Source organism: Camelus dromedarius, chromosome 8, assembly GCF_036321535.1.
Source record: "Camelus dromedarius isolate mCamDro1 chromosome 8, mCamDro1.pat, whole genome shotgun sequence".
NCBI classification, from domain to species: Eukaryota; Metazoa; Chordata; class Mammalia; order Artiodactyla; family Camelidae; genus Camelus; species Camelus dromedarius.
In genome coordinates, this window is record NC_087443.1 from 71177675 (window position 1) to 71202232 (window position 24558).

At 50.4% G+C, this 24558-nt stretch overlaps 1 protein-coding gene across 1 annotated transcript in view; it reads left to right on the forward strand.

Moving 5' to 3' along the window:
• Positions 1 to 2430: 2430 nt before the first annotated feature.
• Positions 2431 to 24558, forward strand: part of SLC18A2 (solute carrier family 18 member A2) — a 28937-nt gene continuing 6809 nt past the window's right edge. The window contains exons 1-11 of the mRNA XM_064488479.1: positions 2431 to 2564; positions 3914 to 4268; positions 11881 to 11939; positions 12216 to 12299; positions 12615 to 12707; positions 13322 to 13411; positions 13518 to 13561; positions 13631 to 13691; positions 16167 to 16262; positions 23709 to 23787; positions 23974 to 24025. Of these exons, the coding sequence (XP_064344549.1) occupies positions 2444 to 2564; positions 3914 to 4268; positions 11881 to 11939; positions 12216 to 12299; positions 12615 to 12707; positions 13322 to 13411; positions 13518 to 13561; positions 13631 to 13691; positions 16167 to 16262; positions 23709 to 23787; positions 23974 to 24025 (1134 nt within the window). The 5' untranslated portion in view covers positions 2431 to 2443. The remainder of the gene's footprint in view (positions 2565 to 3913; positions 4269 to 11880; positions 11940 to 12215; positions 12300 to 12614; positions 12708 to 13321; positions 13412 to 13517; positions 13562 to 13630; positions 13692 to 16166; positions 16263 to 23708; positions 23788 to 23973; positions 24026 to 24558) is intronic.

The window sequence follows — 24558 nt, forward strand, 5'->3', positions numbered from 1 at the left end:
AGTTGGTGTGGCTTCCTGTGTTCCCTGGTGTAGCGTTGCTACCAGAATGTATAATCACTCTGAGGACGGGGATTTTTGTCTCTTTCGGCCATTAATGTCTCTCCAGTATCAACCACAGTGCCTGGCATGTAGTAAACACTCAACAAACATGTGTTGGATGAACGAATAGCTGACACCCTCACTTTGTGCCGGACACTGTCTTAAGGGATGCCTGTGGATTCCCACTTAATCCGAAAAACAACCCTGCAGTACGTCCAGTGAGCATCACCATTTCAGATATAGGGGAACTAGGGCATAGGGAAGATACATAATCTGCCCAAAGTCACCAATCAAGGAAGCAGGACTGGGCCCCAGGTATCCTGACAAGAGCCCTTAACCATAATGTCTCTGTCCCAGGGAGCACAGGGGCGTGGCCTGCATCTTTGGCTTCTGAAACTCCAGGCACTTTGGGGACACCCCGTGAATGTGATGTCCTTCACAGCCATCTCAAACAGCTCCCTGCCATCTGTTCTCTCCTCCTAAGTGGATTTCCTTCTCTCCTCCCTGTTTAATATTTAAGTTGCACACATCCTGGGACAGCCTGGAGTCCCCACGTTACTGGCCTACTTACTTATCCAACCATTTTTCTCACATCGGGACAGCAATGGGACGTGCAGGGGGGTGTCTGGAAGAAAGTAAGGAGGTGCAGAGAGTGGGAATCACCACACATCACCCTGCTGCTCTAAGTAGTTTCCAGATGACAAGCAAACATTAATAAAACACAGCCACACTCTACTGCCGAAACTGCAGCAGATAACATTTATTCTAAATGGCTTTCCAGGAAAACAGCTCCTGCTCCTCCAGCCCCCTATGAGGGTCCCCAGGGCTCCAGCTATGTCAGAGGGACGTCTGTTTGCTTCTCTTCTCTTTATGCAATGGAGGGACTTGGAAATCAAAGCTGGGCTCTTACTCCTTGGTAGTGGGGATGACAGCTCCAGATCAGCCACAAACAGGCACTTTGCCTGTTTTAACCATCTCTTAACCAGAATCCCTGGGGAAAACACGAAGGTGCGAGGACTACAGCACAGGGGCCGGAGGCAGCTGCCCCCTGAACCCTTTTACTAAGGAGCCAGGCACTCACGTAATTCTCCAGTGTCCCCTGACTAGGGTGACAAGGCACCTACTTTCTGGCACCTGGACTCAAGAGCCTGGGGCCCTCACATCCCCACTCTCACTGTGGGCTGACACTGAGAGGTGACCTCTTACCCCATTTCTACATCACCATCCGGAGGAACCCAAGGACCCTGATGGCCAAAGACTCCTGCATCATGCTCTGGAGGTGGGAGAGGAGAGGGGCTGTGGGGTGCAGAGTGGCTTCCGCAGGAAAGAGATGTGTCCCTGGCTCCCAACACTCTAAGACGTCTTTGCCTGGCACACTCACTAGCCTTCATGTCCTCGGCCAATTTCAGCAACAGGGAGGCTCAGAGCTTCAGCCCCTAACTGAGGCCAGATGAAAGCACTAATCCCTGACTCTTCACCCGAGACCCTTGACCCCTCGAGGCTCATGACTTCTTCCCTCTGCGCCCCAGCCGCTTCACCTGGGCCTGGGTCTCCAAGGCTCGCGGCTACATATAGCGGAGGGCGAGGGTCTGCGCCCCGGGCGACTTAGGACGGAGCGGCCTCGGGGTCCGGGGCGCACAGCCCGGTAGGGCAGCGCGGGTCCGGATCGGTGCGGGGACAGGGAGGGGGCGGCCACTCCCGGGCAGCGACGGCGCGGGGAGGGCGGAGGCCGGGGCGCCCCAGCCCCCCGCCCCTGCTCCGCGCCGGCCGTGACGTCAGAGCTGGACCCGGTAAACTGAGCGGCGGCGGCCGGGCGCTGGGGCGGAGGCTGCAATCCGGAGCCGCCCGGACGGACGGAGCCCACGGCGGCCAGGGCAGGCAGCCAGCCGCAGACCACCCGAGGTAACGCTGACCCCGCTGTCTGTCCTCGAGGCTCGGCGCTGGGGACAGATCGCCGCCGGGGCGCGGGGAAGAGCAGGGCCCAGCCGAGGGCAGGGGAAGTCCCCCACCCCGACCCCAGGCGCTGCGCGCGGGGCTCCAGGGCGTCCCGGGGAAAGCGGGGCGCAGGACGCACGGTGCGCGGGGGTCCCGCGGCGCTTTCTGAGCGCACAGGAGAAGTGGAACCTGCGGGGGCGGCGGAAAGCCAGGCGGCGCCCACAGTCGGGCCCCGAGGGCGCTTGCCGGCGTTATTAACGAGGAGCTCAGGTGCCGGGGAGGACGCGCTTTCCGCAGGTGAACCGAGGGTGGGACGCCCGGGGCCGTCCGGAGCCGCCCGGTGCACGCGTCTCCCCGAGGGCCCCTGCGGCTGAAGGGCCGGACGAAGTCTGAGCCCTGGGGGTGGGGCAGCCCTTGGCCCGCTACGGTCCCTGACCGCGCGCCGCGCCCGCAGCCGAGCCCCGGAGCCATGGCCCTGAGCGAGCTGGCGCTGCTCCGCTGGCTGCAGGAGAGCCGCCACTCGCGGAAGCTCATCCTGTTCATCGTGTTCCTCGCGCTGCTGCTGGACAACATGCTGCTCACCGTCGTGGGTACGTATGGACCGGGCGTCCCCCCTCCCCGGGCACCTCTTCCCTGGGCGCCACACTTACCCGAGCGCGGTTCGGGAAAGTTGGAGAACAGGCTTCGTAAAAATACATCCCCCAAGACTGCGGCGCCTAGGCTGGTAGCCGCGTTTGTGGCTTCGTTTTCCTGGTAGTCTGGTCGGAAAATGTGACATCTGATAAGACCCAGAACTTATGTTTCCTCCTGATAATTTCCTGCTTCCTCTTGTCACTTTCACCGCGATAATTTTTTTTTTATTAAGGAGGAGCCTTTCTCGGAATTCAAAATAATGTTATAATAATTATTATGCCACTGAAAATGTGGGTTAATAATTCGCTGTACCACCTAAAGGAACAGGTCAATATCCCTCCCTCCAGAAAAGGAAGGCACATTTAAACGTATTGATTTCACGAATGATTTGAGATGAAGACGTTTTGGGACCCATACAAAAGCAATTTGAACAATGTTGGCTTTAATCTTTTTCCTATAATGGGTTTTTGAAAAACTAAATAATTGACATCCAGACCTCTTAATTAGCCCCATTAACAGCAAAGTATTTGGCATGTTTTTCCTTAAAAATATTCCTCCCTTTTTTTCTAATGGAGGAAGAAATAACTTTTTCTCTGGACTCTCAGGGGTGGGTTATTTTCCTTCTTTCAATGTCAGGCGCTCTCTTGACAGTTTCCAGAGCATCAGATAGCCAGGTTTTTACTTCCAGGAATATCAGAGCTGTGGGGCTCATCCAAGTTCAGTAACAAGGGCCTAAGTCCTCCTTTGCCCTGAATGCTCTGCTACACACGTGCCCAAAGCTTCAGTTACATCGATTTTTCTTTCCTTTATGAAAGTCTCAGGAAAGCTTTGGGGTTGTATGAAACATTGCAGCTTCCCACTCAAGCAATAGAAAGATGAAGTGGGCCTGTTGCAGAATTTCCCAGTTATTACTTCCTGCAGGTTTATTTATATTTTTTTGTAGGACACATAATGAAATTTAGGTTTCTATTTCCTTGATTCACTCACTTAAAGTTCTTTCCGAGAAGCACTGGTTGACCCCAGGTCAGCACTGTCTAGACTTCAGATCACATCTTTCTTTCCTAAAATATTCCTGTGAAGGAGCCCACAATGGACAGGCGTCTCTGGGGCCGGTCAGCTGGCCCTGCGAGCAGACGGCGTGCTCACAGCCTCGGGGGCTTTGTTTTCCTAGTGAGCTTAGCAACGTGAAACGGTTCCAGTGTCGGAGCGAGGGTCTCCTTTGGCATTTGACATGACCACAGTTGGGCTGGCTTTTGTCCTGGGGAGGGTTTCAGTGTAATCACCACTGTTCTGCTCTTGTCCTCAGTCCCCATCATCCCAAGTTACTTGTACAGCATTGAGCATGAGAAAGAGGCCGTAGAAATCCAGACTGCCAAGCCAGTGCTCACGGCCTCCGCCTCAGGCAGTTTCCAGAACATCTTCTCCTATTATGACAACTCCACCATGGTCACCGGAAACAACACCGGCGACCTTCCCGGGGGGCTGCTGCATAAGGCCACCACCACACAGCGCACAGTGACTAACGGGTCCACTGCCCCTGCCGACTGTCCCAGTGAAGACAAAGACCTCCTGAATGAGAATGTGCAGGTTGGCCTGTTGTTTGCCTCGAAAGCCACTGTCCAGCTCCTCACCAACCCGTTCGTAGGACTGCTCACCAACAGGTGGGTTGTATTAATTTTGCTCAAAGAGTTTGAGATTTATACTGTTCCAGATCACTTGCCCTGGGGATTCCGTTTCTCACTCATTTATCAGAACCTGGAGAAACAGGGTTGGGTGAGCTGGGGAAAAATCCTGTCTCCTTGGCCTTAGGTTTCTGTCGTGAGTCACTCACGATTTCCCATGTGTTCTGCCTTTTCATTGCCACCATGGGCATCATCGTGGGGTCGTGTGTGCCGTTCTCTTCTCTTCCACCTCTGGTCATGCACTTCATAGTAGATAGGGGGGTGGTTTCCTTCAGACCAGGCGTGGTAAAGGCTGGTGTGGCTGGCCAGGCAGGGAACGTGGGACATGATCTGCAGTCCTGCTGCGTGTATGAAACTCGGAGCTGACCCTGAGGTCCCGGGCAGCGTAACAGACAGATCTCCCACCGAGTGAGCTGGGTCCACGTGCACAAAGGGAAGAGATTTTTTTTTTTTTTTTATGGATAATCCAAGCTGGCCAAACTAGCTTTATATGAACCTAGGTGTTCTGGACTCTTGTCGAGACCCGCGTTATTTTGAATACTTGTTCACATCTCCATCGTGGGCGGGCAGCCAGCCAGCAAGTATCTGCTGTTGTGCAGCTGAGGTGGCCCAGCTCTGCCTGGTATGTGGGGCCTCAAGGCCCAGCACGGCGGCTTGCAGAGCGAGGAGGAGGTTATCAGCTGCAAAGAGAGGAGCTGGGACAGTGTGAGTGGCAGTGGCCGGCCACTGTGAGAGCAGTGTAACCCCAAAGGCAGAAATGTGAAAAATGGTTGCCGGGGGGTGGTGCCCAGAGTCCTCCCTGTAAACCAGGCCAAGAAGCATGAACAAAGACAAAAACTAGAGATGGAAAAGGGAACAAAAGAGTGGGGCTGGGTGAACGGAGGAGGGCAGGGCAGTGGGACCAGGCGGGCTGGGCTATAAGAGGCCCCACATGCTAGGTGAGCGAGGAGTGGGGTTTGTTGCAGGGGCATTTGGGAGCCACCAGAGGTTCCAAAGCTGCGTTGAGGAGCCAGGGAGCCCAGCATGCCTGCAGCTGGGCAGCAGGGAGGGCTTTCCATTTACCAGGCTTTGGCCCAGGGAAAGGTGGAGGGGGGCTGGCAGGCCTGTTCTGAAACTACTATTAAACATTTCAAGGTAGCGACAGCAGAAGCATTAAACTGGGCTCAGGGCCCTTCTCAGAGTGGGGCTCTGTGAGACTGAGGGGTTGGGGCAGCTCTAGGGGTGGTGGTCGGTGAGGTGATGAGGCTGGGGGACTGTCAGGGGCTCAGAGGGGGTGGCAGATCTGCCTCCTCCATCAGGAGCTGTCCTCTGACGCACAGGTTGCTGATAATGTACCCATGGTGAGTCGCATAGAAGCACATTTTGTGATCTGATTTTCTGGACTGAGTAGTGACGTTGAATCAGTCCTAACCATCTGAAACCACATCTAGCTTCCAGTCCGTTGTGCAGTTATCAGACTGCAGAAAATGCTAAGCAAATTAACACAGGACGAGGGGCTGATTGGGAGCCAGTCAAGAGGTGCCATTATCCAGGTGACATTCAGCAGTTCCTCTGTTCTTCAGAAGGAAAACCAAGCAGACCTCGGGAGTTGCAGGGTTTTCATTCTTTTTTCAAGACTACGAGTCCTTCTTAAAATGCATCTGGTATAATTACAGAAAACAGCTCAGGGTTTTGTATTCTGAGAAAGCAAACAGCTCAGATACCCTATGGGAAAATTGAGGACATTATTGTAATAACGCCTTGCCAATCACTTGGGCGGGAACGTTACTAGCTGTACAGTGTAATACTCAGGAACTCGGCTGAAATGATGTGAGGGTGCCAGTCTTCCGAATGCAAATGGCAAATGAAAAGCTTAAAAAAAAAAAAGTCCCATTCTTGATTTTAATGTTTTGCTTATGGCACGGGGAAGTAGCCTGTTTAAAACCAGCAAGACCGTTTCCCTATTAGGTGCTCCAAATGCTTTGACATTGCAGCCACCTAAGGCTCATGTTTGGGGCTCCAAAAAAAAATGTCTTCCAAGAGAAAACAAATTTTGTTTAGTGACCTGTGAAATTTAGTCTCTTTGTGTGGTGAGTAATCCACTTTGGAACTTACATCGAGAGCAAAAATTTAATCCCTAGCTGACTCTCCCAGCTCTCCAGCACATTTCAGAATAATCTCCATCTTCTAGCATTGCCTTGTAGTGTGGAAATGCAAACAAATTTTAATACCGATGTAGGCAAAACAATTGAACCAACTCTGTTGTCCCTCCAAAATGATCGCAATAAGTAATATTTTCTTATATTGTCCAACTCCAGTAGCTGTGAATCTGGGGGAGCTGCAGCACTTCCGGGGACTCCACGGCTCTGCTCAGAGAAATGATAGATAACATTTCCTTTTACAGAACCTTCCCTTGTGAGCCATTGCAAATAGTCTTTTGATGTAATTTGCACCAGTCACATCCGCAATTACAACAAGATGTGTGACTGAACGTTCTCAGCGTTGTGAAGAAGTGAGTTTAAAATGGCACTTTGCACTTGGTTAATATGTTTCTGATTAAAGAGTAGTGAAAGCATCAGGTCTTGAGGAGACTTTAGCAGAAATTTTTGGGTCAGCCTTAGTATTTTATAGGCAAAGGGGTTTGCCACCCAGGAGAAGGAAGCATCTTTCACTCCCTGGCCCTAGAAAAATATCCTTTTCTAGCCTCTGATGTGAGCTGGTCCAGCTTCCTAACGTCTCTGCAGTGCTTCTAACAATGGGGAAAAGAAAGGCATCCTGCATCCCCACAGGGGTCAGGGGAGCATCCTAGAGACAAGCTGGTTGGAGGCACTCCTTTCTAGAGCCTTTTGCCGTAAGTGGGACCCACTCTGAAATGAGACACCCTACATCACACACGTCATAACCTGAACCCCCATGTTATAAGCTGGGGCCCCGTTATTCATGGTCCTGATGCTGTTCTGTGATTGCCTTTTGTGGGTGGGTGATACAAGAGGCAGGCTGCCTGTCTTTGGTTTTAAATATTGGATAAGATCATGCTAAACCCTGAAAATATAAAAAAAAAGATAATTCTTGGAAAGCACTTAAGTGCTCGTTTGGCTGATAATATGAGACAAATAATTCCTGTTTCATTTACTCTTTAGGTACTATATTTTTTACTGAATAATATGTGACCAGAAAGGGAGCAAAAGGCCTTTGATTTTGGCGAGTGTAGTGATCGCACATCCAATCACACACTCTGCAAAACCTGGGGGTGCCTTGGTTGACTTGATTCCCATCTTTGAGGCTTGTGGGACTTACTTTCTGATTCCAGTGTATTCATTTTATGATTGCGGTTGTGTGTAAAGCGGGGAGAAGGACTTGTATGAGCAACACCTTTTATTATTTGGCCCAGTAGGTGGATTTTAGACAGACTGACAGACGGACAGACACACAAGGAATGTTCCAGGCAGGTAAACAATGTGAAAACCACCTTAAGTCCATCAGTCAGGTTAAGAACGTGGCATCATGGTCCTCACTTACTTAAAGTAAGGCTCACATAGCAGTTGCATCTTTGACACAAGATGCTGCAAAGGAACCTGGTGGCTTGGGAAAGGGTTAAGTTGGGGGGCGGAGGCGGGGACGGAGGCAGACGGAGGCAGGGACGGGGCTGCTCCCGGGCTCCCTCCTCAGCTTGTCATTGTCTCAGTGGTCTGCTTTTTATCAAGCCAGCGTCAGTGGCTTAATTTATTTCCATAGTTACCTAGTATGTTTGAAAGCCAGTTACTTTCCCTCACAAATCTTAGCTGACATCTGACAGGGAGAAAGCCACAGGGCACGAAATCTCTACAAAATCGACTGTTGATATGTATTTTTTTCCCTTCCAGCTTCAGCCTGTTGGTCTGAAGTGGGCTTTGTAGGCATAAGCAGTGACCTTTTCAAAAAGCTTCTCCGTGGACAGGGAAACCAGCTATTCTGGAAAGGGATCTCCCAGCCTAGACCTTGTTGGGGTTGGGGGGATGGCGTGACGGAGTCTTTGCTTCAAAATCAGAAGCTGGCCGTAGAATTGGGTCCTTCTCGTGGGCGCAAAGCCCTCACGTGAGCCATGTGTCCGGGAACCCCTGGGGAGAGCATGATGTCCGGGGCTCCCGTTCCTCCCCACACACATCTAGTAGCTAAAAAAGACAGACCTAAGGGCTGAACCTAGGAATTTTGTTTTATTTATGAAATAGTTGACCATAAGCTTCCCAGTATATCTGAGCAAATGTAAAAATACCTTTCTGCTGACTGATGCTCACCTTTTAGGAGTGTGTCAAGATCGTTACAGAGAGAGACGTCACCTCTTGTTTCATCTGATCATGGTTTCTACCCTGCCCGGTCCCCTCCTCTGTGTCCTTGCTTTTGTCACTTACCACAGCAGAGGGGACCAAGGTCCTAGCAAGCCTGAGACGAGAGCTTGCATTAATCTCTGTAGTAAAGATAAACTGGTTAGAAGCACTAGAGAAGATGTATTGATTGTCAGTGACAATTTAGGGACATAAGGGGGTTTCTCCACTGACTATGTAAGGATCTGTGATGAATATAACTTTTCTTGCTTGGTGCTTTTTCCTAGGATTCAAATATGTGATTTTCATCCTTATTCCAATTGGATTAACTGCTCGCTGATGCTCTATGGAGGAAGACTGTGGGCCAGGATGACTCACAAGGGGGTGATAACGGCATATTTGGTTAAAGGTTGGCCACATCAGTTGTAGGTCTGCTTGACAGTGCTTTATTGGAGATGGCATTGAATTGGGACAAGAGGCTGGATCAGACGTTTATGACTAACGTCAGCTGAGGTTCTGTCCATTTAGGAGACATTGTGGGGAAGGAGAAAGGACAGTGGTGATCTGCCCACCAGGCAGTGACCCTGGGGTCTTGGGCAACTCTCCGGAGGTGGGTGTTCAGGGGGCCAGGAGCTGCCCGTTGTGCAGTATGTGCCTCGGGGCTGAGCTCAGTGGAGGACGCTGCCCAGCACTTTCCACCGGGCAGCCTGTCAGGGGTGTGGCGGGTGGAAAGTCTAGGACACACGTGTCTGGGGACAAAAAGGAAGCGTTGCGAACTCAGTGGTATCAGAAGCGCTTGACTTGCTCTGTGATCATGGCTGAACCACTCTGCCTCTGAATCTCAGCTTTCTCATCCAGCTTGATGGTTTGAACTGGCCAGCCTTTGAGTTTCCTTCTGGCTTTGCCATTTGCTTATTCTATTCGTGCTTTGTTAAAATCCCAAAAGAATTAAAACAAAAAAAAAAAGACACTAGCTGTAGCATTTTAAAAGAGAGACACAGCACCTGGCCTTGGTAAAACGTATTCTCCATAAGCACACAGCCCTGTGGGGACAGAGCCACCTGGTTTTAAAAGATACTGTGGACCCTGCATGCCATTCACCCCGTGTGAACTCTGCTCCTGCGACTGCTGTTCCCACTGCAGTGTGTGCCAGCAGGACCTGGCACACCTTAGACGCTCGAGGTATGCTTGTTGCCCTGAATTTGAGGCAAGTTACTTAAATTCCTTGAGCCTCAATGTGGCCATCTGAAAGCAGAGATAAAGCCAGCTACCTCACGGAATTGCGGTGAGTATCAGAGATGACCCTGCACGCTGGTTCCCTGCTTATGGTTTCTGGGAACGCTGGAGCCTCCTGGTAAGAGGAAGCCCCCCCAGCTGTGTCCTGCCAGGTGACCTTGGCCAGTGGTGGGACTAAATATAATATCGCTGGTATTCTACTAGCTTTGACACACATATGGTTTTCCAAGTAAGATGTTGAAAGGGGTGAGAAGCCTTTGTTTACTCCAAGGCAGCCGTACGTCCGTTCTTCCCCCAGACATGCAGCAGTTGCTGAGAAAAATAAACTGCCTGTGAGTTCTCTCTGAGCTTCCTGGAAGTTTTCTTAGTCGGCATCCAGCAGTGCCATGTTGGACCTAGCGTGGGTTTCTTCTGCCTACTGGAATAAGAGCATGGTGAGCAGTCAGCTCGGAGCTAGTTGAGACAAGATAAGCTGCCATTTGATAGATCTGGACTGCAGTTCAGAACCCTGGTATCTTTCCTAGTTCATGGGATTGGCTTTAAGCCCAGCTTTGTGAGTTACAAGCTCATTTCCGGTCAGAGTAGAGGAATCTTTGCCTGGGTTTGTAGGAGGGGACTGCCTGGGAATCTGTTGTGATTTTGGATGCTCTTTGGTTTCTGGATGCACATGAAGCAGATAAAAATACATATGAATGTGACTAGAACTTTTAGAAGGGGTCTATTTAAAGCTACATACGCCTTTTGGCTACCTGAGAAGGTAAGTAAAGTTTACAAGAAAAAGTCCTGGACTGGATGGAATGGCCCTGAGTGAAATTATCCTGAGGGCATTTGAGAAGTTAATTTTTCATACCTCAGTTTCCTCATCTGTAAAACAGAGAGGTGGTTGTCTGCCCTTGTCAGAGCATTGAGCTCATGGGTGTAAGTGCCCGGAGAACTGAGTGTAACCTGAAGGTATTATTATGATTTTAAAAAATTCAAGCCTGAAATAGAGAGCCCTCCCAGGCTGTGTGATTGGGACTCAGGGTTCCTTGTCCCTCATCTGGTTTCTCTCCAGGGTCTGGAGGGTCTGGGGCTGGAGGGACATGAGGCCTGGAGATGCTCAGGGCGGTTCTGGGTTGACCCAGATCTCCTGTAGGACAACAGCTCAGCAAGTGTGGGCCCCTCTCAGGACGGGGGACTAGGACGTGGCCTTCGCTCTCATGCCCCATCCATACGGCAGGAACCAACCTGCTTGCTTAGAGAAACAAAAAGGAAACAGAGAAGGAAAACAGGAAGAGCATGAGGGAGGAAACCAAATTTCTGAAGCACTTTTTATGTTCCAGGTGTCCTGCTAGCAGTTTAACATCCACTTCTTATTTTATACTCACTGCAGCTCTGGGGGGTGGGGGGTGGTCTCTCAGTGGGGCCAAAGGGAAATTGGCTTGGGTTGAGCGGCCAGGCCAGGTGTCCAGCCAGGAGGGTGATACCAGAAGGCCAGGGTCTTCCCATCTCCCCTGCCCACCTGGTTGCAGAGCCCTGTATGGACAACAGTCCTACAGAGCAATTAGGATGTTGAATTTTTGCAAAGAAAACAAGGCCTATCTCTCTCAGCTGGCCTCATCGGGGTCAATGTGAAGACAGAGCTGAAAATCTCCTGCTTCCTAATGCCTCTGGGATGCAGTGCGGTTGTCCCTGCTGCCTGTTGACTCACTTGATGACCTTTTACTAGAATCGTTTGACTGCAGTTGTCCCTTCCGGGAAGCTTTAGCAAAGATGATAATTAAAGAAATTAAAAAAAAAATAGGATGGAAACAGGGGCTGTGTATTTGGACGTGTTCTCGGTTACTTGCCAATGTTTTATTAGCATTTATTCCAGAGAAGTTTCTGTACAGCGTGGAAATCCATAAATGTATTCCCGTTCCAAGACAGTCAAACACAAAAAGGTCATGTAGGAAGCACCAACTATATGAATTTTTAGAAAAGTTGACCAAGCGCTGATCCTCCTGATCCCAAAGGGTAAGCAGGGGAGACTCAACGGAGAGGCTTAAAAAAATACAAAGCAGTCACCAGGTTTTCGTCTTGGTTCTGTTTTGCAGAATCGGCTATCCAATTCCAATGTTCACGGGATTCTGCATCATGTTTGTCTCAACAGTTAGTAAGTGTCTGATGTTTGCCTTCTGAGTGGGGGTCACGGGTGGGCTCTGACTACCACCAGCTGGGGACACAGCCTTGGGGTGAGGGGGACAGTGTTGATAGCAACTGTAGAAAGGAGTGGATAGGAGAGGTCTTCAGAGAGCAGAAGCATGATGTGGGTGATATGGAAATAGCCCATCGGGTTAAGGGAAGCCTTCAGAAGCCCCTGTTTGAGATGATTTGGTCGTAGCATCAGCGGGGGCTGCGCTGATGCTCGGCTGGGCCATTCTCTCCGCAGTGTTCGCCTTCTCCAGCAGTTACGGCTTCCTGCTGGTTGCCAGGTCCCTGCAAGGTGTCGGCTCCTCCTGCTCATCTGTAGCTGGTAGGTGTGGAAATGCCCAAGTCAGTGCCCTGGGAGGGCTTCCATCTGTCGGAGGGTCCACCAGCATTGCCTGGGCTGGCAGCCCTTTACAGAATAAGCCGGAATAATTCAGGGAATCAAAGTATTGGTGGTTGTGGTTGGTGGTGGGTTCTCAGAGAAGGTACCGCCTTCTTCTTGGATTCTGCTTGGCCTTCTGTTTTTGTTGGCCTGACAGGCGTGGGAAGACTGCCGTCTGGGCCAGATGGGGAGAGCGAGTTGTGATGATTATTCTGTTGCTCCCAGAGCTTAGCTGTCACCGTTTCTGTTCCTGTTTAGGGATGGGCATGCTGGCCAGTGTGTACACAGATGATGAAGAGAGAGGCAACGCCATGGGGATTGCCCTGGGAGGCCTGGCCTTGGGGGTCTTAGGTGGGTGATGTCCACTGTGGAGCCGGACTGGGAGGAGGGCCTGTCTGGTGTTGGACAGGGAGACCCCTTTCACACTGCTGTCCCCTTTTTAGTCCCAGCTTCCATGGGGCCTTTGAAAAATGGTGGGGAAAATGGTCTACCAAGGTCCTTCCACTCAAATTCTCCGAGTTACCGTCCCACCTGAGGACCTTCCCCCTTTCTGAGCCTGCCTCCCCCACCTGCCCTGGCTGAGCTCCCAGGCCAGGTGCAAACCTCTTCCCTGAGACATCTGGGCCCCCTGCCTCTGTTACACTCCTGGCCTTCATCTGGGAGCCCACAGTCCCTGTCTGTGCTGCTTTATAAGGACCACGAGGTCCTCACTGGTCCGTTTTCCTGTGCACTTCTGGCCTGGATCTTGTTTCTCTATGATCTTTGCTTTTGGACTGACCCTTACAGATTGTGTAAAACCACTTGGTGGAAGTTGCCAGGACAACTTAACACTCTTGAACAGAATGGAGGGTGGCCACCCTGCATAGTTTTGGGAGCGAAGTGGAGGGAGAAACAAGAAACAGTGGATGGTCCTAGTCTGGGGGAGGGCATCAGCCTGGCCCGGCCCCTCTTTCTCTTCCTTGCAGTGGGCCCCCCCTTTGGGAGTGTGCTGTACGAGTTTGTGGGGAAGACAGCCCCGTTCCTGGTGCTGGCTGCCCTGGTGCTCTTGGATGGAGGTGAGTCTGGTCCATTGGCCCCTTGGCCGTGACCTCGGGGGCTGTGAGCTCGGCCTCCCTGTGGTCAGGTGCCCAGGGCCACACTTTTCTTCTTTTTCTCTCGTAGCTATTCAGCTCTTTGTGCTCCAGCCGTCCCGGGTGCAGCCGGAGGTGAGCAGCAGGAAAAGGTGGGCACGGTGGTGGCCACGTAGCCTCTCCTAACCCTGTTTTCCCTGACAGAGCCAGAAGGGGACTCCGCTTACCACCCTGCTGAAGGACCCGTACATCCTCATTGCTGCAGGTGGGGCTCCCCTGCACCCCGGTTCTTCTCAGCCAAGGGGTGGGGTGGATGCCGAGGACCGATGTCCATTTTGTGGCTGGAAACGTTGGGCTGTAGTAAAACAGAAAAGGCACAAGGAGGTCACAAGAAATGTTTTTCTTTAATTTCTTATTAGCTAAATGTTTCTCATTAATTTCGGACACAGCTGAGCTTCTTTGTTATTTTTCATTTGGGGCGAAGATGTCTGAGTCACAGAGGTGCTCTCCAGGGAGGATTGTTTGGGGCCAAACTTACTCATTGTGTTTGTGTCAGAGGCCATAATTGTTTGGCCTTGAACCTCTGGGATGAGTCCCTGTCCTCACCACAGGCGTCTTAGGTGGGTGGTCTGATTCACCTTGGCATCTTTGAATAGAGACTGACAGCAGGGTCGCCAAGGGGCACCTCCCTCTCTGCAGAGGGGGCATCCTGTGCAGCGGTGGACTGGCCGCTGGAAGACGCCCTTTGGGTTCTTGGCCTCGATGGGCTCAAAGGAAGCCCTGGGGTTGTGTGGCTCTTGGGGAGGATAATGGGCTGCATCCGTCCAAGCGACTGTCCTCCCACGACCATCCCAGCTGCACAGGCCTGGGCTGCCTAATGAGGGACCAGCCTTATGCGGCCCGGGCCTGGACACAGTCGTCAACAGTGGTCAGGCTGGAGAGGGCAGCCGTGCAGTGTGGCATTAGGCTGTTAGGGTTCCCTTCAGTTCTGGCTACATTTATCTGAGCAGGGGTCACAGACACTAGCAGGGCTGGGGGAGCCCGAGGGCTTTCAGATTCAGCCATTTTCAAAACCGCAGGCTGGTATCGTTAGGCTGTTGCAATTGGTCAGGGCAGCACGCGTGTGACCCTGGTCTAGACCTTGTCTGTCACACTTGTTGGCCAGAGGGTTATAAACCTTGTGTGGTGACCTCCTCACGCAGGGCCCTCTCTGTGCCCCCGGCAAGATGCAGGGGACACCCCCGAACTAAGGTTGCCTTGGAGCCCTGGCTGTCCGAGATGGGGACGAGGACATAGGTGATGAGAGATGAGGGCCCAGAGATGCGAGTCCCTGCACCTTGGGGCAGACACGTGGACAGGCTGTGCTGCCTGGACTCTCACTGTGACTCCCCTCCCCCGGGAGGAGATGCAGAGATCCAGCCAGCACTGAATGTCAGGTCATCAGCAGGTCCAGGCAGCCTGGACTGTGGGAGTTGGGGGCCAGACAGTGTCTCATTTATACCAGTGAGAATTAGTTTATGGAGGTGACCAAGTGATGACATGGAGGGATCAATACCATTGATGGTACATTTTATTACTTATGTTTCTTGAGAAAAGAGGGCACGCCATGTCTCTCAGGACCACATGGGGAATCACCAGGTTAGGGCGGGAGGCAGAAAGGGGTGAGGGGAAGGCCCAGGCCAGAGCCTAGGAGTTTCCATGGGAAAGGCAGGTTGGGGTGAGCAGCTTAGGACTGGCTAGTTTAAATAATTCCCATCTGGGTGCCCTCTCCAGTTGTCTGGGTGGAGGATACTGGTTTGGTGGGTCAGAGTTAGATAAGGAGGTGTCAGGGTATGGCTCCCCGGATCACAGGGGAGATGGGAACAACTCTGGTTGTTTGGCCCTGTAATTAATGTCAAAAAGACACATACAGAATCTAAGAAAACACGGAACAGGTGGATGAGGGGAGTCCAACCATTTCAGCATCGTTTTTGTGTTCTGTCTTTAAATGATTACGAAGAGTGAAAAAAGTTTTCTCCGTAATGTGAGCACCTTAATCACGATCGCACAATGTTCTTTGAAGCAAGATTCTAGCAAATTAAAGGTTCCACGGTGCACAGCACAGGATGCTCTCAAAACGATGGGGGCAGTAGTTTCGTGTGTTTTCTTCCCCAGATGGTCCTGCATTTGCAGAGGCTTCTGGTTAACACAGTGATAATGGATATTTGCATGGATACCCTGTAGGTATAGTTGATTAAAAAAAAAATCCCTCAGCAGCATATTTGCACTGAATGCACTGGATTATCAGGTAACCAAGGGCCTCATTAGAAATAACCTGTGTTCGTTGCACAGTGAAACAGGTGTAGGAGCCTCAGTTTACCTGAGTCTGTGTGTGGCCTGGAAGTGGCCTGAGCTGCTAGGTAGCCTCAGGCAAGTTACTTTAATAAATTGGAACTCCCTTTTTTCATTAATAAATTGGGATGGTTAAGCCAAATGATCTCTAAGCCTCCATCCAGTTCCAAACTTTATGATTCTGGGATTATTCTGGTTGTTTTAAGTAATAATAATAATTTAAAACACAGCCCTCCCTATTAACCACCTTGAGCTGTTATTTATCTCTTTCTTCCAAAAGTAGGAGAAGTTTTGGGTATCTGAGCTGACTGTTCTGGCTTTGGGCACAAGGGATGGAACTGTGTTTGGAAATGGTAGGGGACACTCGAGACCCAAAACAGAAGCACACTAACCCCCTTCTCCCTTAAAGGGTCCATCTGCTTTGCAAACATGGGGATCGCCATGCTGGAGCCGGCCCTGCCCATCTGGATGATGGAGACCATGTGTTCCCACAAGTGGCAACTGGGTAAGACTTGGGGCGGGTGCTTCTGATTCTAGGACTTTTGTCTCCAGGGCGGGTCTCATATGGTAGCCTCTCTGAGCTGCCGGTAGCAGGATAATAATGTGATTGTTTCTGTTTAACACTTAATGGGGCCGGTGCTTAGGTTAGCAGTGAGCTTTGGGGTTTATTTCGGCTTCAGTTTTGTGTCATCCATGATTAGTATAAAGGTGTCAGACTTGGGCAGAGATGAGAGAGGAAAAATACATTCAGCATCTCCCCATGTTTCTGAACTGGACTAGTTATATTAAATGTATGTAGACAGCAATAAGATTTAAGTGAAAGGGAATAACAACAGACTTAGTTTTTAATTGTTAATAGTTCTGTGTGTCTTTTTCCAGATGGTTCTGCATTTATCAACCATGTGTGTGAAATGTTTGAAAACCTAACCCAGGTGGAATCTTAACCATTTTCATCACTGTGTGACCTCTTGTTTTTCCATGTTTCTGGGTCACAATAGGTAGATTTAATTTTCACAATTAATTTTTAATTTTTATCCAAGTTGCACATGTACATAATTTTAAAGTTAAATAGCACTATAAAAACCATGATGAAAAAGCAGCAGTCTCTGTCCCATGCCTCCTCATCTCCAAATCTCTTCTTTATGTTTGATCACCTTCAACTCTTTTAGTTGTTTCTTCTGCTAATTTCCTTTATGTCTCTAAATAATATGTGTACACTCCTATTTTTTGATTTTCCAAAACATTTCAGAACATTTAAAAATGCTACGAGTGAGATTCAGCAGCCTTCCCCTTCAAGTCATTGTCATTTCAGCTCAAGCTCAGGATGGCCTTTCCTCTGCTAAGGTTATTTTTTCACCCTCGTTTCTCTCCAGTAAATTTCTGATCTGTTTTTTACATTAAAATCTTGAATTTACATGGAATTCATTTTGCTATAAGGTGTGTGGCAGGGATCTGGCGTTACTGTTCTGTTTTCTGTCCAGCCCTACAGCCGGGAGTCCTAGGAGTCTCTCTGAATTTCCCCCACATCCTTCATGCTCGAAATGACCGTGTGTTCTTGGGTCTGTTTCTGGATTTTGCTCTTCTGTTCAGTTTGTCTGCTTGTCTCCCTGTGTCAGTACCCTCCTATTTAATTACTGTAGCTTCAGAATATTGCTTAATATTTGGAAGGCTAGTCCCTGCAGACACACATTTCTTTAAGAATTTATCAGTTGTCCTTCCTAGAGATTTATTTTCTTTTCATAGTTCTTTCAACTTACATACTGATATCTTCAGATGGAGACTCTCAGTTCTGAAGAAGCTGACATTTTTAGTGCCCCCGGCCTTCCTCAGCGGAACTTAAACTTTCCCTCTGCAGAGGCATGTTGGCTCTGCCTCCTGTTTGGGCTGGTCCCTGTTCCTCCTGCCTCACTCCAGTCGGCCTCGTCTGGGCACTAGTCCTTTTGGGTTCTGCATTGAACTTCTGTGTTCTTTCATCAAAAAAAAAAAAAAAAAATTCCTTCATGAAAAAGCCCCAAATGCTGAGAAGTTGGGCTGAATAGGGAGGGACTGCTGGTGAGTGGGAGGTTTCTTTTTGGGATGATGAAAGTGTTCCGGAATTAAATACTGGTGATGGTGGCACAGCCCTGGGAATATATGAAACACCGGTGAACCGTACACTTTAGAAGGGTGAATTTTATGGTATGTGGATCAGGCCGCAAAACAAGACCAAAACCAAGCCTCCAACAACAAGAGTCATTCAGTGAAGGAGGAAAGATTCTGGGAGCTAAACTAAGGCTAGTTCTTAGGCAGAAGTTTAGCTCTGAACTTCCTGGCCACAGAGACAGCAGAAGAAACCCAGAGGCTCTCAAAGGTCCTAAGGAGACCCCACCGCTCTGCAGGAGAGACGGACTTCTGTCACGTCTTGTCGCTGATACTGGTGGATTACACCGTGGGAGCTGTTTCTCTGGGGTTTCTCTCCCTCTGGTGCCGGCAGTGACTGGGGCCTCTCGGTGTCTCGGGAGGCACCCCGGGTGGGTGGTACGTGGCTGGCTTTGCACGTGCTCCTGGGCAGGGATGCTTTTCTGCTTTCTCTACTTAACCTACTTATCACCCTAATTGAACGGCCTGGCCATGTGCAGGGCTCATCAGCGGCTGTGCCCTCTTCCTCTCCAGACACAGCCTGAGGCTTTCCTTATAAAGTCTTCCACGTCAGGCAGAGACCTGGGGCCATCCGGGTCAGATAGCAGGTCGCAGGCGGCCCAGATTGCATCAGGAGGTCCTCTCGTGGGGCTTATCACCATGGCCAGATGTTCCTCAACCCCGTACCTTCCCCCCAATGAGATGGCTCCTTCCTTGCCTCAGAGATAGACTTGCGTTTCCTCCAGAGAATCAAATTTGTGTCCGTTTGCAGAGTCATCTCCAGGGTGAGGGAACCTGTGGGCCTTGGCAGCTCTTGGCCCACCTCTCCGAGCCCCTCAGGCCCCTCCGAGCCTTGGTGAGAAGGCTCGAGGAGGGGACCTGTCTGCGAGGCAAGGACGCAGGCCTGGAGGCCCTGGCTGCCAGCCCCTCCCTGTTCAGGGTCTCACGTGAACTCTCTTCCGTCCAGTGTGAAAAGGGAGAGACCGTTCTACCTTTTGCTTCCCTGATTATTTCTGGAGAAAGACCGTAAGATGTGAAGTCAGAGCAAAACAATCTTTGAGCTGCGTGGGTGACACTGTTATTGAACAGTGTGGGTTTGGCCATAATTTTTAGGGAGGTGAGGACACATCCCACCCCTATTCCAGGGGGCTCCCCGAGAGCCCATCCCTGTCTTCTTGCGCTGCCCTTGGGTGTGCCCCGGGTTTGGGTTGGTGGAGGGAGAATCATCATGGCACCCCTCTCTTTTGTTTTTTTAAACTGAAGTGTAGTCAGTTTGCAGTGTTGTGTCAGTATCCGGTGTACAGCATCATGTTTCAGTCATCCATATACATCCTAATATTCCTTTTCATATTCTTTTTCATTATAGATTACTGCAAGATATTGAATATAGTTCCTCGTGCTTTACACACACAATCTATTTTATACATAGTAGTTAGTATCTGCAAATGTCGAATTCCATCATGGCATCGCTTTACCTCAAGTCCTGGGTCAGGTGACCTGTCCCTGACACCCTGAGGGTTAGGGAATCAAAGTTCATGGTCATGATGAGGCCTATGACCCTAAAAGGCAAGCTTAGAGCAGACTTCAGACAACAGGGCCACCAGATTCTTTCTTCTGGCCCTTTAATGAGGCATGGGGATGTGGTGTGGGATGGAGGGAAGGACACTGACCTGCTGGCGGGGGAGCCTTCCTGCTCCCATCCAGCTGTGACTTGTGCACGTCCTGCGTCAGCCTGGCTGGGTAGCAAAGACAAGGAGATTGCCAACATCCTGTCGTCATGGGATGTGAGGACTTAAGCCTCCTGAGCCCCCACCCCAAGGAGTGGACCATTGCCCCATTCTGGTTCCCAGCCAAGCCACTGGGGACACAGGGGTGGGCAGATGATCCCTCTTGGTGAACTCCTATAAGCAGACGTAAGCGAGGAGGCGCCCGCATGCTGGGAAGGAGGGCGGCGGCCCAGAGAAGAGCAGGCTCGCACACGTGGCCCCGGTGCAGCCCGGCCCCATCAACACTTCTCACAGGGCTGGGAAAAGGCCTAGAAAGTAGTCTTGTTTGCATTTGGTGATACAAACGTAGGAGGGATAAAGATGTTCAATTAGTCACAGATTCAAAGATCTTGACAGGCAGAAATTCCTCTGGTGAGAGGGTGACGTCCTGCCCTGGGGTGGAAAATGCCCCGTGAAGGCGAGGTGGGGGCGCCTGGAGGAAGCCCAGGTCTGTGCACTACGAGCCCGGGGAGATGCCCATGCTGGACAGTGAAGGAGCCCTGCAGATTCATTCAGCCTTTGTTTCCTTCCTCACATGCTAGTGGTCCCATGCTGTGGACCCATCGTGGGTTGGGGCAGTTCTGGGAACCAGGTTTCAAGGTAGAGAAGTAACTTGAACTTGGACAGTGGGGCCACTGGGGAACAGCCCAGAGCCTGGGCCGTGTTTCACCGGCAAAGCCGAGTCATGGGTGGGATGCGTCCTCCAACTCTGGTGGCTGGGTTAGAGGTGGGGGTTGAAAACAGCTTCTCTTGGCTCCAGAATGCGAACCAGGGCCAGTGGGTGGAGGTGAAGGAAAAGCTTAGGGCTTGGTGTTAGGATGCCCGCCCTGCAGTAGGAGGCACCCCTGAAAGGGCTGTCTGGAAGAGTCGGGGGCTCCTGGCTCCAGGTCTCGGAGCAGAGCTAGATGGCCACCTCTTGGGACAGCAGATGGGCTCCTACGCGAGGCACCCTGAGGCTTCTTTGAGTTCCGGGAGGCTGGTTCTGCGGATTGTCAGGAGGTGGCTGAGGTCCTGGCAGAGGATGCCGAGGCTTGTCAGAATAGGACTCGGGAACTCGGAGCCCAAGGTCCAAAGGGTGCATGGCCCTGTCCCCGGCTTGGAAGTTGAGAAAGGAGAGCTGTGGGTTCCAGACCATGTCGCTGCCTGTTACCCCCAAGGGGCAGGCTGTGGTGGGGGGGACGACAGGTGAAGTGGTCCCTGCCCTCAGGCGCTGACTACAATTTGCGGAAGGTCAGGAGAGCAGGCCAGGGTGAGCAGTGGATAAGGAGGGGTTTGCATGAGTGACGGGGCACAGGGATCAGATTGGGAGGAGGGCTGGTGCCAAGGCCCTTGTTGTGCACGTTTCCATGTGATCCTCAAAGCCTCCCTGTGAGGTGTGAGCGGCAGGAGCTGTTGCTGTCTCTCAGGCTCTAAGGGGTTAAAGTGACCCACCCAAGCCTTGGCTGGTCAGTTTCCAGCTGAAATGAACACCTTGTTTCATGCCTCCTAGTCCCATGCTTTTTGGTTGAGAATCAGGACGTTGGTGTTTGCTGTCTGAGAGTACACTGACCCTTGAACAGCTCTGGGGTTAGTGACGCTGACCCTCTGTACAGTGGAAAATCTGCAAAAATTTATAGTCGGCCCTTGATATCCACTGTTCCTCTGTAGCTGCAGTTTCCTCATCTGTGCATTCAACTGACCACGGAGCGTGTACTGAAAATATCCACATACAAGTCGACCTGCGCAGTTCAAGCCCATGTTATTCAACGGCCAACTGTATTTGCTGTCCGTGGAAAATAACATATGATGGCTCCCAGGTCACACGTGTGAGCTCAGCTCTCCGCTTGGTTCCGGGGGACATAGCTGATCCAGGGCTTTCCCTGAGCTTGTCTGCATCCCTGCTTTGAAGTTTTGGCTTCAGAGATCCTTTCCATGGTTCGCTCCTGCAGTCAGGATTCTCCAGCAAGCCATTCCGGCCAGGTTCTCTGCCAGCCACTTCCTTCATCGTGTGGTTACATAGGGTGTCTGTGGGCCAGATTCAGCCCATAGGTAGGGTTTGATCGGCTGGTACTGTGTTGGCCTGCATGAGGTTTATGTCTTTAAAAGACTAATTGCCAACATGTAAAAAGCAAGAGATTTCACGTAAGAATCCAGACTTCCAACTTCTCTAGAAAAACCAGACCTTCCCATCTGGGACCACACTCCTCCAGGGCAGTAATTGTCTGGGCAGGATGGCAGCTGCCTCCTTAGATGGAGTCGGGGCCCCTCCCCTCCGTTTTCCTTTTGTTTCTCTGACCCTGAGGCTGAATGTCGCTGGCTCTTCATCAGGGTACCCGCTACCTGTGCTGTTGCTTTTCTGATACTTTTCTTGCTTCGTTCATTTATGCCTCCCTGATACCCATCCGGTGACAAAAGCCCTCATGATTTCTTACGTCTCCAGACTAACTTAGTTCTTCTCTGCTCCGCCCCTCCAGGGTCAGGCTTAAATGCCAGCTGCTTTGAGAGCTGTGCCAGCCGCAGATTCTTGTTCCCAGAGCGCTGCCTTATACCTGTGTGCGTCCCTAGTGCAGCCACGTTGTGGTTCACATCATCTGGCTCCTCCTTTGAAGGGGCTCTTGTGGTGACCAGAGCCATGCTGTGGTCATTGTCTTTGCTGCAGTCTGGCCCTGAGCTGGACACGTGTTGTTGGTAACGTGTGCCATGTCCAATCACACCCAGCAATGATGTGGCCGCCTTATGTTGCTAAGGGTGAGGGAAACAGTTTCCTGGAGCATGAAACTAGGTTGCACTTTATTGTTACTTTCCAGATTATCAAGTCTAGGAAGATTTGCTTTTGTATTTAGCTCCTGCAAGCAATCACTGTGAAGTCCCTTCTGTGCTGGAAGGCTCAGCCTTTCTGGAGATTTGATGGCTTGCATTAGTGCCTTCAGAGGGGCAGTGGAAGCTCGCATGTCCTTGGAGAGGCAGGATCACACCTGCCACTTGTGTGCTGGTGAGCTGCCTGGTTGAGGACCCCGGGCCCTGTGCATTTTGAGTGCATATCTAATTCATGCAGTCGTATGATTGAGAACAAAGGAACTTTTACCATGTGGGCAAAGCTTAGCAGCAAATCTGGTATTTCTGGATTTCAAGAAAAAATACTAAAAATTATTAAAAGTTGGAAAAGCCATCTTTCAAGAAGAGATTTTCCTATTGTCCCAATACTGGATGGGGACCAGATGGAGCTGTTGTGGACAAGTTCTCTGGCTGCCACACCTGAGCTGGCTTGAGTAGCTTTTCTGTTCAAGGCAGAGGGTACTTTCAAGATGACCACTGGCACCGGCAGCTGGAAACCAGTCTTGGCTTGGGGCTGGCAAGATTCCTCCCCTAGGAGAGCATTAAACCTTGGACGTGAAATTGTCAATCACATAGGACCTGGGCACAAAAAATGAACATTTATTTACTTATTTATTTTTCTGGCACGGAAAGATGTTCATAAAGCTAATTGAAAAAAGCAGGATGGAGAACTGTAGATACAATCCCATATATTTTTTGGGGAAAAACCCCATGAAAATTCTGTGGACACCCATTTATTTAAGTACATATAAACTTAAAGGGGCAAGCAACCGTGGTGGTTATCTGAGTGATGGGGTGTGGGATAATTTTAACTTTTTTTAATTTGTGCTTAACTGTGCCCCAATTTTGTCAATGCCTGTGTCTTCTATCAGAGAAGGAAGGACAGGGGAGGGGACAGAAGGAGATGCCACCACTGCTTGTCACCTGGGTGGGATGGCAGCTGACAGCTCCACAGGTAGGGCCTGTCGGTGTCCCGGGAAAAGCTCGCCACCCGGCAGAGGAGGAGGCGAGATGAAGCAATGATAGAGGACTGGATTTCATTTCTGGAGTGTCTCAGCAGCTTCGTGCGGACGGATGAGCCGTGTGGGGTCCAGACTGGCTCCGTCAGCCACCGGATATTAGCTGCTTGGGTGCAGGCCCCGGGGCTTCATTTCATCTGCTCTGATCCCCGTTGTGGTGTCTAAGCATTATTAGGTTTTCTCACACTTGACTGATAGCAGTCCTGATAAGGTGTCCTTTTCATAAATTTACAGGCGTTGCTTTCTTGCCAGCTAGTGTCTCTTATCTCATCGGAACCAATGTTTTTGGGATCCTTGCACACAAAATGGGGAGGTAAGGTGAAATGAAACAATACTCACCCTGTTATAATAAGTAGTTCTTCAAAAAAATTCTGAATGTTTCTACCTTAGCTGTTACAAGTAATTGTTTTGATTTCCAGTAAAGCTTGGACCAGGGTGGGGGTGGGGTGAAGTGGGGGTGGAATTGTTTATCGATGATGCCCTATTTATTTTTTGGCAGGTGGCTTTGTGCTCTTCTAGGAATGATAATTGTTGGAATCAGCATTTTATGTGTGAGTAAAAGAGGACATGTGGCAAGTGGGAATAATCTGTGAATGAAACGTTTGCTTTGGGCAAGAATCGCCAGGAGATATTTTATAGCAGTTTAAAGTCTGTTGACATTTAGTTTTATTACATCTTCCATTTTCTTCTCTCTTTTTTTTAATCATCTTAAAAACTTTGGACAGTACTCTCCAAAGGGTTTATTTTCATTGTATGGCAGTTGGAAGTTATTTAGAATGTTTTATTACCTAGTTTTTATTTCACTCTTTCTTCCACTATCATCTTAAACATTACAGTGTCTTAAACACTTCAGGGCAACTAGCCAGAAACAATAGCAAGATGTTTTTCTAGAATAAAACATCTTCTGCCAAAGGCCAGTATCTACCCCAAATGAGACCTTCTAGTTCTTTCCAAAAATGGAGTATGGACTAGGCCGAATGGTCACCTATGACTCTGAACTGTTTTTTCTTGGTGGTCACAAAACCCATTTCAGCTCTGACTGTTACAGCGTTGGAGGGTCCACTTTTGCCCAAACTCCATCCTT